General features: G+C 39.0%; 1 protein-coding gene across 1 annotated transcript; it reads left to right on the forward strand.

The window, feature by feature from the left end:
• The first annotated feature begins 181 nt into the window (after positions 1-181).
• LOC122645001 (hydroquinone glucosyltransferase-like) lies at positions 182-4,758 on the forward strand. The gene is made up of 2 exons (XM_043838356.1): positions 182-313; positions 4,077-4,758. Exons 1-2 carry the CDS (start codon positions 182-184, stop codon positions 4,752-4,754), a joined length of 810 nt encoding a protein of 269 aa, XP_043694291.1. The 3' UTR covers positions 4,755-4,758.
• The last annotated feature ends 9,475 nt before the right edge of the window (positions 4,759-14,233 follow it).

Below are 14,233 nucleotides of genomic sequence, written 5' to 3' on the forward strand. Positions count from 1 at the left end.
GAGGATTTGGGAATGGAAGTGGATAGGGGTCCAAGGGGCTCCACAGGTGGTTGGATGCTCCAGACCTCATGGAAGTGATTTGTTTCACCCGATTCAAGATCAAAAGAATGAAGCTTATTCATGTATTCTTAGCCTATGTAGAGGTGTTTCATTGGCTGATGGTATTTTATTGAATAGTTTCATGGATTTGGAACCGGGTGCAATCAAGGCTTTTATGGAAAGTGGAGATTTGTGCACCCAACCGATCTATCCGGTTGGACCGCTCATAAGAACCGGTTCTGGAGATGAGGGTGATCCAAATGAATGTCTTAGGGTGCGTTTGGTTGCGTAAATCTTTTGGATGTGGTCTGATTGTGGATGGTCATCCACTTGAGTTACCATCTGTTGAATCGTAATTCTAGAAAATAAACTATTTGGCTGTCATGATTCTGTGATGTGATTCTTCCTGAAAAACTGTTTGGTTACCCTGAGTCTGTCAGTTGGATTCACCCTGAATCTATTTGAAAAATTGTTTGGTTACCCTGAGTCTGTTAGTTGGATTTACCCTGAATCTACCTGAATAACTGTTTGGTTACCCTAAGTCTGTCAGTTACTAAACCTTACATTTAATAGTATAAGACACATTAACCAAAAAAAAAAAATACAATTACCATATTAATGTTCTCAAATAATTAATTAAATCCAATTACCACCCTACCTTATTTAACCTAAAATTGTTAATATGCCATTGCTATGTGTGAGTGTGAGCTTAGGTGTAGGTGCAGCAAGGGGTGGGGGTGACTGTGTCAGTGTTGTGTTCAGGTGTATGGGTAGCAAGGGGTGGGGGTGACTGTGTGCTTAGGTATGACAACGTAGAGGGTATGACTCAATATGACTCAATAGCTTTCATTTAAGTAAAACAAAAGTTCAGATTCCCCCAAGCCTCACCCTATTCTGATGGGTAAATCAGTTCACTTCAAGATAAGAAATTAAACAAGAAGCTACTGCTACATGAGAGTCATGATGGAGTCGAACCATCATCTCCTGGGAACAAACCCAGGTGCTCTTCCTTTTGAGCTAAAGACTCACCTACCTACATAAACCATGTCACAAAAACATATAGCAACTGAACAAAAGCGAAAAAAAAAACATTTGAAGCCAACCCACAGATCCAACATCATTTATTTTCTGCTGTTCTTCCTTATTATCTAAATGCCCAGCAAGAACTGGTTGTAAATCAACAGGACTTGACAGCAACTGGCATAATGTTGAGTGGATCAAATCAAAAAAATAAAAATAATAATAACAAGAACGACAACAAAGACAACAGTAGCCACACAGTTAAATCAACTTCAACTTCGAGCTAATTAAGAAGAGTTGCACCAATACAGCAGTTGTGGTAAACTATAAAAGAAAACAATGGGGGAGAAATATGTGAAAGAAGTAGCAACACTTAACTAATTGATCTGAATATCTTGGAGACAGAGAGGGTCATTCCGTGTTCATGTCTCAGACTATCAATTTATAAATATAAATGAAGAAGAAAATTAAATCTAATGCAAACAATATGATTGCAAAATGTAGGTAAGCAATTAATCACGCACCAAATGAAAATTTTTTGGGAGGTGTTGGGTAGGCAGGATGTTTTATTGGACATAAGAGGATATGGTTTGGTGTTTGTGTGATATTTTTTGCAAACAAAGAAACAGAGCAGTTATAGAATGGATTCCTAACTACACATCAATAGTAGACGAATTCCAATTTCTATGATTAAATATCTTCAGTAGTTGTAGCCAAATTAAATGTATTATTGGAATGGTTGCAGCACTCAGATGAGAAATAAGAATTTACCTATTCGTTTATTTGTTGAAATAATCTTACTAGATAGACAAAAAATCCCGTATGTAATGGAAATGTTTGAAACAAAGACACCTGTTAGGGGTAGGTAGAGCTATAGAACAAATCTTTGCCAATTTTTATGCAGCACCAGTACTTCAATTAATCTATATTATCCCCACAGTCCATGCAATCCCCAAAATTTCACAAAAACAGGTTTCTAGGCCTACAAACTGACTTGTTTCCAGGTCCTGCATACAACTTTTCGTTCTCCAACTAGTTTGACCTTCTAAACTTCTTCATTTCTCTTCAATACCCATTAGATATTGCTAAATTTCAACAGAAAATCATAACTAATTTAATACTAAGTCCATCAAGCTACTGCGGAGGAAAAACAAAATGCAAAATGTAGAGCACTAGTCACTCATATGCGAAGAAAAAAGTGAAGAATTCGAGTAGACATGAAACAGACTCAAACTAGATGTATTGATTCTCCTAGAAAATTAAAACAAGAAAATAAAAAAAAATAAACTGCTGTTCAATCCAATTACATTTTTGAACTTCCATATAATCAATCTCATAAATAAAATAAAATGAGTTTCAACCCCTTATAGTATAGAAACAACTAACATAAAAATCAGGTATCCAATGAATAAATTAGGCCTACTTCCTTAGCTTGAGCCCACAACATCTTATCCTAATTAAACTTTAAAAAAGCTCCGGTATCGTGCCAAAGTAACCCCAAAGAAGAGACACAGAAACAACACATGTTATAACCGAAAACCAAAAAAGAACTCTTAATGAGGCCTAATGTGTACAAGACCAAGTGCAGAGGTCGATTACTTGATTTATTGGGGGAAGGGGTAAAAATTATTACTTGGGGCTGGAGATGCACAACAAATAAAAGAAAATGGGACAGTGACAATTGGTTAAATCATAAACTAAGAGAAAACTCTAAGCACAGCAATGGAAATGCTTATGTGAGCATTTTAGCAGCATTAAGCCATTGACATCTGGTTCTCAGTAAAAAACTGTAGGCAGGCATTTGGTTCTCAGTGTCTTGATTTCTACATGGAGTGTGCACCACAATAGGCAGTAAAGTATGGGCAAAAGAGTAACAAAGATGAAGGTTAAAGCAGGGGCTTGGTAAGCCTGGTATGATTCAGTGCCGAAGCTATCCTCTGAGTCAAGAAGACATACCTCCTCGGACGTCTAATCCTAACATTCAACTGCATTTGGTGTTTGGATTACTGTTCAAGTTCTGATGGAAGCATTTTGTCTTTGAAATAAAGGGATTGTGATTTGGTTCAGGGTACTTTTTAGTTTCATTATGATCGTAGCTCTAACCTTCGTTCACCTACCTTACCCAAATCAATTACCTCTATCGGAATCCCAGTTATGAAATGGTTTTCGTTCAGATCATAGTCTGCCGATCTCTTTACTGTCGAATATTATGAGAGGCTGAGAGCCGAGTGGAGCTCTCCAAAGTTGTGGATAAGGACACACCACACACACAGACACGTTCCCTCTCGGCCTCTACCACAACCCATCTCCCCAAAATTCTCTTTTAATATTTTCGATTATATGTTTCAAAATCAAATTTATCTTTTCTTTCCGCAGTAGCGCAGTTCTCCTGAACTCTCTCAAATCTTAACCTTCAACCGTTATTCCTAAACATATCTGAAAATCCTCCATTAACAATGGTTTTGGATAGAATTTAGGGTTTCATCTTATTTAAGTAGAACAAGTGCGTGTGTAATCAATTGAGATAGGGAAAGAACATAAATAGAACTTCACCTGAACAGGAACCCTAGCAGGCCTTTTTTCAGCAGCACTTCTCAGCAGGAGTCGTCCAAGCTTCCTTAGTCTGCAAGTTCTCAAAGCTTTTCGTTTTCACTTGAGTTTGTGAAAGAGAGCAGAGAGGAAGCGAGAGAGTCAGAGAGAGAGAACGCAGGTTCAAGCCATGGATGAACAACCATTGTTTCCCTAGGTCGAGAGAGAGTCGAGAGAGTCGAGAGAGAGAGAACACAGGTCGCAATTCACGATTTGTTTTTTGATTCAAGGCAAGAAGCTATCATTCACTTTTGGATGATGGTATTTATACTAACCCTAGAATTTGTAATTCATATCTGAGTTCACCTAAAGAGGTAAACTCAGATATGGATCATATTTAGTGTAAAAATCAGAATCATGCAATTCTTGTAATCCATTGGAATTAAGCAACCAAACGGTTTTATTAGTTTAGAATTATGATCCGATAGAACACCATTCTGTTGATTTACGAAACCAAACGCACCCTTAAGTGGTTGGATGATCAACCAGCTGGGTCTGTTGTGTTTGTTTCATTTGGGAGTGGAGGAGTTTTGTCACCAGAGCAGCTGAATGAATTGGCCTTTGGATTGGAACAAAGTGAGCAAAGATTTTTATGGGTTATTAGAAGCCCAACTCGTAAATCTGTGCATGCCAACTTCTTTAATTCCCAAAGCATTGAGGATCCATTTTCGTACCTACCACAAGGGTTCTTGGAGAGGACCAAAGGAAGAGGAGTTGTGGTGCCCTCATGGGCTCCTCAGATCCAAGTTCTAAACCATGGTTCGACTGGAGGGTTTTTGACTCATTGTCAGTGGAACTCAACTTTGGAGAGCATTGTCCATGGTATGCCTTTGATTGCTTGGCCACTCTTTGCAGAGCAAAGGATGAATGCAGTGATGCTAGTGGAGGACATGAAGGTGGCATTAAGGCCCAAAGAGAGAGAAGATGGAATTATTGGGCAAGAAGAGATTGCAAAGGTGGTGAGGAGTCTAATGGAAGGAGAAGAAGGGCAGAGTGTAAGAAGTAGGATGAGGGAGCTAAAGGATACAGCAGCCAGGGTGTTAAGTGAAGAAGGGTCTTCAACACAGTCACTCTCCGAGGTAGCACAGAAATGGAGGACCCATTAACCATTAATAGAATTTTGGAACCATGTTTCTCTTCACTATGGTGAAAAGAGAATCTCTTCTTCAATGGGATTTGATCCCATTATTGGATTGGTTTTGGGTATTTTCTGTTATGTCCAATAGGGGTGGAAGTTAATGATGAACCCATAGTCTAATCATGACCTCACATTAGAATTGACAACATGGGTCCCATGAGGAAAAATTTAGTCCTATAATTTTCTTTTTCATTTTTTTGTGTGTTTGTTTGGCTGGAAACTGGATCCATGAGGAAAAATGTAGTCCTACAAGATTCTTTTTCATTTTTTTGTTTGTTTGGCTGGAAACATCTTCTAGTATTACATTGATACCATTGTTTTTTTTTTTTATGGAAAATAAAAAATATATATATTAAACATAATGGGAAATTACAGAGTTCATATTGTGGGCATTCTTAGCCAAGTTCATTGCTATAGATTGACAAAAAGTGTCTCCTGGAGTCCTATAATGTACATCTTGAGATAAGTCCGATATATATAATAGGTCCTTAAAAAAATTCCAAGGCTAGGGGCATTTGGTTGGAGATGGAAGAACATCAGTGATCCTTTTGTTGGCACACCATATTTCTTTAATCTTCAACCCAAAGCTGGTAGCATGGTCAAGTCCTTTTCGAATCCCATAAAGGTCTGGAATTAGCTCTTCAGTAGTTCGGATATTTCCTGCAGCAAAAAACTTAAACCTGCCATCTATAAAAAAGATATAGGACCACCTTGCTACATTCAGTCCAGGTATATGGCATCCTACACAGATTAAAACATGGAAATTGAGCAAGGGTAAGTTAAAAGAATATGTGTTATGGGAGACCACTGGACTCTATTGTATTACAGCCTGGGATGTTAAGGAGGGGGAATAACTTTAGATCAAATTACCATTTGTGGATGTGATCCATAATCCACTTTGGATTAGGCTTCTCCGAGCCAATAACTACTTTGTTCCTAACGGTCCAAATGTAATAACACGTAATGATAAATACGCTAAAAAACCATAAAACATCTTGTTTAACATACTTTAACTAAAGATAAAAAAACAAACAGAATTGTTTCAAACTTTCAAATTCCAGGAAATCAGTTCTTAACCCCAAGGGTCCTGCCGCCCAAATGTGTTTAACCCAATCACAAGATAAGAAAAGGTGCCATGAAGATTCAACACCATTTCCACAAAGAGCAAAGGAGGATTCAATCTGGATCCATTTCGATAGAGTAGCCTTGGTAGGGATTCCTGCATTTAGCAAATGCCAGAAGAATAACTTAAATTTTGGGTGAATCTGAAATTTCCAAAAGAATTTCTACCAAGAAATAAAATCAGAAGAATCATTAGCAGAAAGTGAGATTAATTCATGTGCAGCTAATTTAGTGGTGAGGTTACTGTTCTTGGCCTTAAGGCACCTCCATCTATCCTCAGAATCTGAAGTGTTCAAGGCTTGGATACGAGATGAAAGATGTAGAGGGATACAATTATTGATAGATTCGATCAATTTTCCATTCGCTGGCTTCTTTAAAACTATCCACTAATTTCACCCTATCAGAGGTAGTAAGTGGGTGTTTACCAAAATGAGAGAGATTACCTGAGATGGAGGGAACCCATTTATCAAACCAGAAATGGGTGGTTTTGCCATTGCCAATCTTTTTTATCACAAACTTTTCCCGTTGAGGAATAACATGTGAAATACTATTCCAAGTCCACGAACCTTTTCTAGCTCGAGTAAGGGGGTCAAAGAAAGACAATTTTGGGAAATACCTGGCTTTTAAAATTCGGGCCCACAACATGGCTGGTTCAGTGATCAATCTCCATCCTAATTTCAAGAGTAAAACTTGGTTATAGTGTTCAGCTTTCTGAAAACCCAATCCCCCAGTAGTCTTAGGGGTGCACATTCTTTCCCAAGAAATGAGGGAAGTTTTTTTCTTGTGCCTACTACCATTCCCCAACCAAAAATTAAGGCAGAGGGAGTCAATATTTCGACAAATTTTGAGGGGAAAGAGGAAGCAATTCATTAAGCATGCCGGTGTTGACGCCAAAACAGATTGCATAAGTACACTGCGTCCAGGATAAGATAGAAAATTGGTCTTCCAAGGGGATAACTTCCTTTGCATTCTAGATACCACCCCTTCTAATTCCCTTACTTTGGACCTGCCATGAAAAATGTTAGTACCTAGGTAGATTGAGTCCTTAGACATCTCCTTAATACCAATTAGAGAACTGAGGGATCGTCTTTCAGATACGGGAACATTCTGCTAAAGTGAATCCCACTTTTGGAAAGGTTAATCTCTTGTCCAGAGAGATCAGAAAAAAGATCCAGTATGGCTTTAATGGTGAGTAGATCGTCATGAGTTGCACGACAAAAGATGAAAATATCATCAGCAAAAAGGAGATGAGAGATTTCCGGAGCTGATCTAGAAATTTTCACTCCGTGAAACATGTTCAGGTCCCGACAGGCCGAAAAAAGTCGGGAGAGAACTTCCATGGCCACAATAAAGAGGTAAGGGCTAAGGGGGCACCCTTGTCGAATACCCCTAGAAGCATGAAAAAATTCAAAAGGACTGCCTTCCATTTTAATAGAGAAGGAAGTAGAAGAGATGAAAACAAAAATTAAACTAGACCAATTTTCTCCAAATCCCAAAAATTTAAAAATAGAGATAATTAGGTCCCATTCAATCCTGTCGTAGGCTTTTGACATATCGATTTTTATGGCAACATAACCCACTTTACCTCTAGTGTGCTTAAGAAAGTGAAAAATTTCCTAAGCAATAATAATATTATCTGTTATCTGCCTACCGGGAATGAAGGCAACCTGAAAGGGAGAGATAAAAGACTGAAGAGTGCCTCTGAGTCTGGTGGCAATAAGTTTAGATAAGATCTTATATGTAGCATTGCAGAGACTAATTGGTCTGAAGTCCCCAACATGTGAAGCATTATCAGATTTGGGGATAAGACAAATTAGGGTATGGTTAAGTCCGCTAGGGATGTGACCAATGTTAAAAAAGTCCAAGGCTAAGTTCAAAAGATCCAGATGAACCAGCTCCCAGAATTTTTGAAAAAAACCAGAATTGAAACCATCGATTCCAGGAGCTTTCAGAGGGCCAAAGGAGAAGACAACCTTCTTGATTTCGTCCAACGTTGGAGGGAAAGAAAGGGACCCCATCTCCCCCGGAGAAAGGACAGCGGGAAACTGGCATTCAATGAAATTGGCCTCCAAGGGTTTAGAAGAAGTAAAGAGGTCCTTAAAAAACCCAGCAAAAATATGGGCAATTGCTTTGGGATCTTCCACCTTTTGTCCTTCATCATTCCAAAAAATTAAATAACTGCATCCAAAGGTGCTCGATCTACTTCTGAAACGCTCTCAAATAGCCAAACTGTTGCGAACTTTCGAATTTGAACTGAACCGCTTAAAAGTTTCCGCCCTCAAAACCACTAAACTGGACTTGAAAACCACCAATCTCAAGTTCAAAACCACCACAAATCCCCTAAAATATAACAATATTGACACAAACCCACAATTATCTCCTGAAATCTATCACAAAATTCCCATTCTCAACCCCACCTATAGCACAAGAAACCAAAACCTCCCTTACCCACCAAAGAAAAAACAATAGAAGAAAAACCCATTATCCCTGCCCCAGTGTCCTACAATAAATTACTTTTGAAACACCAGAAGATGCAAAACCCATTTGCCATAATCAACTTGGAAAACACAAAACGAAGGTAGTAATGGGAAAAGGAGAAAATAAAGAGAGAGCAAAAGATTCGTTAGAGGAAGAGGAGTTTGAAGTGGAAGAGATCAAGGATGAGATCAATTCGTCAAACAGAAACCGATTATCCCTCCTTTGGTACTCTTCTTCTAGCCCAATTTGTTGTGTCGTTGGCACCACCTTCATTGTTAATGCCGTGGCTTGTGGTGGAGGTTCCAGGTTAGGGTTACATATAGGAGATAGTGTTTCAGCAAGCATTTATGGTAAAAGTTAGGGCTTTTTTCCCTGGCCGCGGTATGCTCACAAGATGCCCTAATGGTTTTTGAAACAGTAGCCATGGTTGTTGGTTTTTTTTTTTTTTGGTTGCAGGAAGAAGAAGAAGGGGGTAAATCTGTCACTTTAGTATCTTTTAAGGGTAGTTTAGGCATTACAAAAAATTTAACCGGTGACATCATAACTAAACTAACAGACTTGACCTACTTGAAAGAAATGCTAAACTGCAGGGGATGTTCAAGTAATTGTTTCAAACGTTGGGGAGACCAAGTAATTAGGCCATAGTACAGGGGGTGTCCAAGTAATTTTCTCTAAAAATTATTAAAAATTCAAATAAAGTGTATATTAAAAAAAAGAGACTGCGATGTACTAATAGGTTACTATAAATTACTGAAATACCATTAACACTATAAATTGCAAAAGTTTATGGATCAATTAGACATACAAAAGTTTTAAAGAATATAAATAGGAAATGTCTCATTTATTTTTGCATCTTCTAAACCAGAGAAGCAACAAAATTCATTCAAACTATCAACAATAGAAGAAAGGGAAAAAAAAAAAAAAAAAAACACAAAGAATTAGACGTTGTATGATACTCATGATTGTCTTCTATGAACAATTGAATAAAAAAGGTCTTGGTGGATTTGAACCACCATCCCCTTGGAACATGCTTGAGACATCCTCATGTTCCAAGTGCTCTACCAATTGAGCTAAAGACCCAACAAGTAAAGTTTGAAATTTACAAGTAACCATGAGACCATGCCACAAACCATGCTTCAATGATAATACCCAATGGTGACCTTGCCACAAACCTTCCTAATATTCTCACATGTATTGAACAAAACAAGAGATCATGTAAAAGAGCTGGAAAAAAATTATTGAAGAGGAATATCAAAATCAATTGTTTCTCATTAGATAAGAAGTCATTGATGAGCAACAAGTACACCATCCCTTTTTCTTCTTCATCTTCTTCAACCTATTCTAGTTTTCAGATCAGATTATTAGTACCAGAATGGCAGTAGATTCATCCTATTGATCTCAAGTTCTATTGACAATTCACTTCCCCTTTTCTATGTTCTGTTACAACAGTATTACTTCCCTTGATTTCTATTCTCTACAAGTTACTAATCATACGCATTTTGTACGTGTATAATACTGCCAACCATAAAAATCGCGTATAAATCTGTATCTGATGACTTATACGGGAAAACTTAGATTTTTGAATTAAACATTTGGATGCACGTATTATACACGTATAATACATGAATTTACTAACTATGTTCCTTACATGCCAAATAAAATACCAAGTGATAATAAAAGTTGAGAAGAACCAATTAGAAGATAGGGGAAGGATTGTCTTCATCTATCAACCATTGGATTGGCATTACTTCCACATGGCGGCCTGTGAGTTGAGCGCAGCATGATGGCCGCTCAACCCCAGGCCACAGAGGATCCAAATCCATACAATGCGTACCAAGAAAAAGAAAAAGGTAGACAAAGGAAATGAGAAGATAATGATACTGAACAAGGAAGAAGGGAATATTCTATTATTTCAGTATCATTTTCTTCTCATTTCCTTTTTCTACCTTTTTCTTTTTTTCGGTACGCATTGTATGGATTTGGATCCCCTGCGGCCTAGGGTTGAGCGGCCATCGTGCTGTGCTCAACTCACAGGCCGCCATGTGGAAGTAATGCGATCTGATTGTTGATAGATGAAGACAATTCAAAATTCAAAATTCAAAATTGCCGCTCAAAATAATAATAAAAAATACCAGATCACCATCTACCAACCGATCAACATTATTCCCCCTTGGTGGCCTATTAGTTGAGGACAGCATGATGGCCGGTCAACTCCAGGCCGCAGGGGAGGGTTGAACTTGGGGGTGTAAGTTTGGGCCTGTCGGCTCGAGCCTGCTTTGAGCCCGAACAGAGCCTGGGCTGGATTTTTAAACCCTGAAGGCGAGTTAGGGTTGAAATTTTCAAGCCCGGGGTCAGGGTTGGGTTGGGCCAAGGTTGAGGCCTCAGGCTAACCCTAGCCCGGCCTGGCCTGTATTAGGTTATGCTTTACAATTTATTGATTACATTTTCTAATTTTTGTTTAATATCTAATTATCTATTGGTTTACCCAAAAAAAAAAAAGACTAATTATCTATTGAACAAAAGTATTTAAAATTTTAAGATTGGATTAAGTTTTTTAATCAGACGAAAATTGTAATAGTCAATTGAGTATGAAACAAACCAACAACCAATTACATGAGACTGGTCAATCAGGGCCAGCCAGGCCCTAACAAAAATCATGGTACATCAGCCAATCCCGGCTCGATCAAGGTCAATCAGGGCCGAACTGGGTTGGACTGAGTCCGACAGGATTGGGCCTGGGATGAGAATCTCAACCCGGGGTCAGGGTCGGGCTTGGGTTGAGCTAAGATCATGACTCAGGGTTGAGCTAGGGTTATAAAAAACCCGGCCCAACCCGGCCCTCACTGTTGGAGATAAATCTGACTAGTCACAACCAATAATGCAAAAAGTGGATACCTCATACGCTACTGCTGACATCATAGATTCATCAAAGATTCTAGAGAGAACTCCACTTTCACCCTCCACCACTTTTTTCTCAATTGGTTGGCCACTCAAAGTCTTATCCTACTAAACCAATCCAATACACAAAAATGGTATAACTTAGAAAGCAAAATAATCCCCCACTGTCTATATTAACTGACTTCACCTTGAGATAGCTCCTCACAAACAATTCTATATCCAAACCCTAATCATCATGGAAGAAGAGCAGAGAAAGCTACTCAAATTGTCATTCTACCCTCACCAGGGATGGGTCACCTCATCCCACTAGCCGAGTTTGCAAAATGACTCGTTCTTTATCACCACTTCTCAGTTACCTTCATTATTCCATGGGATGGTCCTCTCCCCAAAGCCCAGAAAGAAGTCCTTCATTCCTTCCCCAAAACCATAAATTCTGTGTTACTCCCACCTGTTAATCTTGATGACCTCTCCTCCGATGTTCCTCCCGAAGTTCGTAATCGTCTCACCGTTACTCGTTGTTTTCCCTCTCTTCGCGACGTACTTAAGGACTTAAGAACCACTTCTCGTCTCTCTGCCTTAGTTGTTGATCTATTTGGGGTTGATGCCTTCGAAGTCGCCAAGGAATTCAAGGTTTTGTCTTACCTCTTCTTTCCCTGTACAGCTATGTCATTATGGTTGTTCTTTTATTTGCCAAAGCTAGATGAGATGTACTCTTGTGAGTATAGAGACCTACCCGAACCGGTGAAATTACCCTGGTGTGTACCGGTTCATGGAAGTGATTTGTTTCACCCGATTCAAGATCGAAAGAATGAAGCTTATTCATGTATTTTTAGCTTATGTAGAGGTGTTTTATTGGCTGATGGTATTTTATTGAATAGTTTCATGGATTTGGAACCGGATGCAATCAAGGCTTTTATGGAAGTTGGAGATTTGTGCACACAGCCGATCTATCCTGTTGGACCACTCATAAGAACTGGTTCAGGAGATGAGGGTGATCCAAATGAATGTCTTAAGGAAGTGTTTGGTTGCGTAAATCTTTTGGATGTGGTCTGATTGTGGATGGTCATCCACTTGAGTTACCATCATTTGAATCGTAATTCCAGAAAATAAACTGTTTGGTTATCATGATTCTGTGACGTGATTCTTTTTGAAAAACTGTTTGGTTACCCTGAGTCTATCAGTTGGAATCACCCTGAATCTATTTGAAAAACTGTTTGGTTACCCTGAGTCTGTTAGTTGGAATCACCTTAAATCTATCTGAAAAACTGTTTGGTTATCTTCAGTTTGTCGGTTGAAAATTTTATTTTATTTATTTATTTTTTTAATATATGAAAATGTTCTCAATAATAAGGTTATTTTAAAAAAATGTTCTCAAATAAATAAGTGATTCAATTATCACCTAAAATTACTAATGTCATTGTTTTTTAATATATATGGCCCCAATATTTATTTGAGTGCATTTCCAACTTTTTTGATGGATCATTGCTCCAACTTGGAATACTGAGAAAGCCAACCTTTCAACCATAGATAACGAATCGATGGATGATTTGATAGCGTCGACACTCTTCTTTAAAGAATACACCGCAGGTGCACACTTCACCAGAAGTAGAGATTCGTGTTGATAGTGAACCGTGAAGAGAAAATGAACACAGTTGCAGTATCCAAATCCTCATGTGGATGAGGATGAGAACATGAGACCGAGATGAGATAGAATGATAGATACCATCTTTTTAATTTCCATTGCCCTCCAGGCCTCCACCACCCATCACTCGATTAGAGGTAGGAAAACATATAAATGGCGTGCATTCAGAGTAGAAAAACACTCATATATTAAGGATTTTTCTCTTTTCAATCCATGCTATTGATTTTATCTGTAATTGTATGTTGTTGAAAAGATTCTTGCTTTAAGAGAGAGAGAGAGAGAGAGAGAGAGAGAGACAGAGAGGGTTCCTTTAAGGTAGCTGGGAATGCCCTGCAGACAATGGGGTCTGGTGCTCCGGTTAGGATTATGGTCGACTTGAAATAATTCAGGTGGTCGATTGCATCTGTGTTCCCATATATATCTCAAAAGTTGGGGGCTTAAACCCTGTTAGAAGTGGGGTTTTCATAATGTCATCAGATAAAACATTGCTGTTAGAGAAGTTGAGGGTTTTGGTGCCTATTTGTCTCTTCAAGACCTTCTGCATTTGCTCATTGACCTCCTTGAGTTGTTTGCTTAGCCCATCCTCTATCTCCCAAGGTTGACCTCTTCAACTCTTTTGGTGGCTTTCGTCCATCATGGACTTTGGTCGCGACGCTAGTCGCGTGCGCTTGCTCATAGTTGCTTTTCCTGGATTTGAAAGTGATTTATCGTATGGCATTGTGGAGCAAGTTCTCCCATGTTCAGAATCTGCAACTGCATGGCATCTAAGCAGACGTTGGTTGCCCCAAACTGAGGGTCAGGGTGGCCAATGATTGACTGATCATGAGTCCTAGGGGTAGCTATTCCCCTAGATATGCAACCATGTTCTTTGCGTGCCCTGGAGGTAGTGGAGGAGCCCGTCGACCGCGATAGTTGCGGCTCCCAGAATAGATTGTGCCTCTTTAAGAGGTGATGCAAAGGTGGTTCTTGTCTGTACCATATTAGATGTTGCAAAAGCTGCTGAATCACTCTGCACTCGTTTCCAATAGATGTCGCCAAATTGTTGCGGCAGAAAACTGTTAGGGTGGCGTTCTGATGTGCGGTTAATGGATGACTTGCAACGTACAAAGAGGAAGAGACACCAGAAGTAGACTGAGCGGGATACGCCGGGGACTCTCTGATGCATAAGTCAGTTCTCTGGTAGCAGTCAAGAACAACAGAGCAAATTCACACAACATAGAGTTTGATCCATACCTGTTCGAGTAAGATCTTATTGATAGTGCAGTATCTTGTGATGTAAGGCGGTGATTAGAGTCCTTGGGTACATC

The sequence above is a fragment of the Telopea speciosissima genome, chromosome 11, assembly GCF_018873765.1.
Source record: "Telopea speciosissima isolate NSW1024214 ecotype Mountain lineage chromosome 11, Tspe_v1, whole genome shotgun sequence".
Taxonomy (NCBI): Eukaryota; Viridiplantae; Streptophyta; class Magnoliopsida; order Proteales; family Proteaceae; genus Telopea; species Telopea speciosissima.

Excerpts from the sequence above, each read along its gene's own strand:
- LOC122645001 (XM_043838356.1), top strand. The coding sequence starts at position 182 with ATGGATTTGGAACCGGGTGCAATCAAGGCTTTTATGGAAAGTGGAGAT. Across the intron at positions 314-4,076 it reads ATCCAAATGAATGTCTTAGG|AACACCATTCTGTTGATTTA; the intron begins GTGCGTTTGGTT and ends ATGATCCGATAG.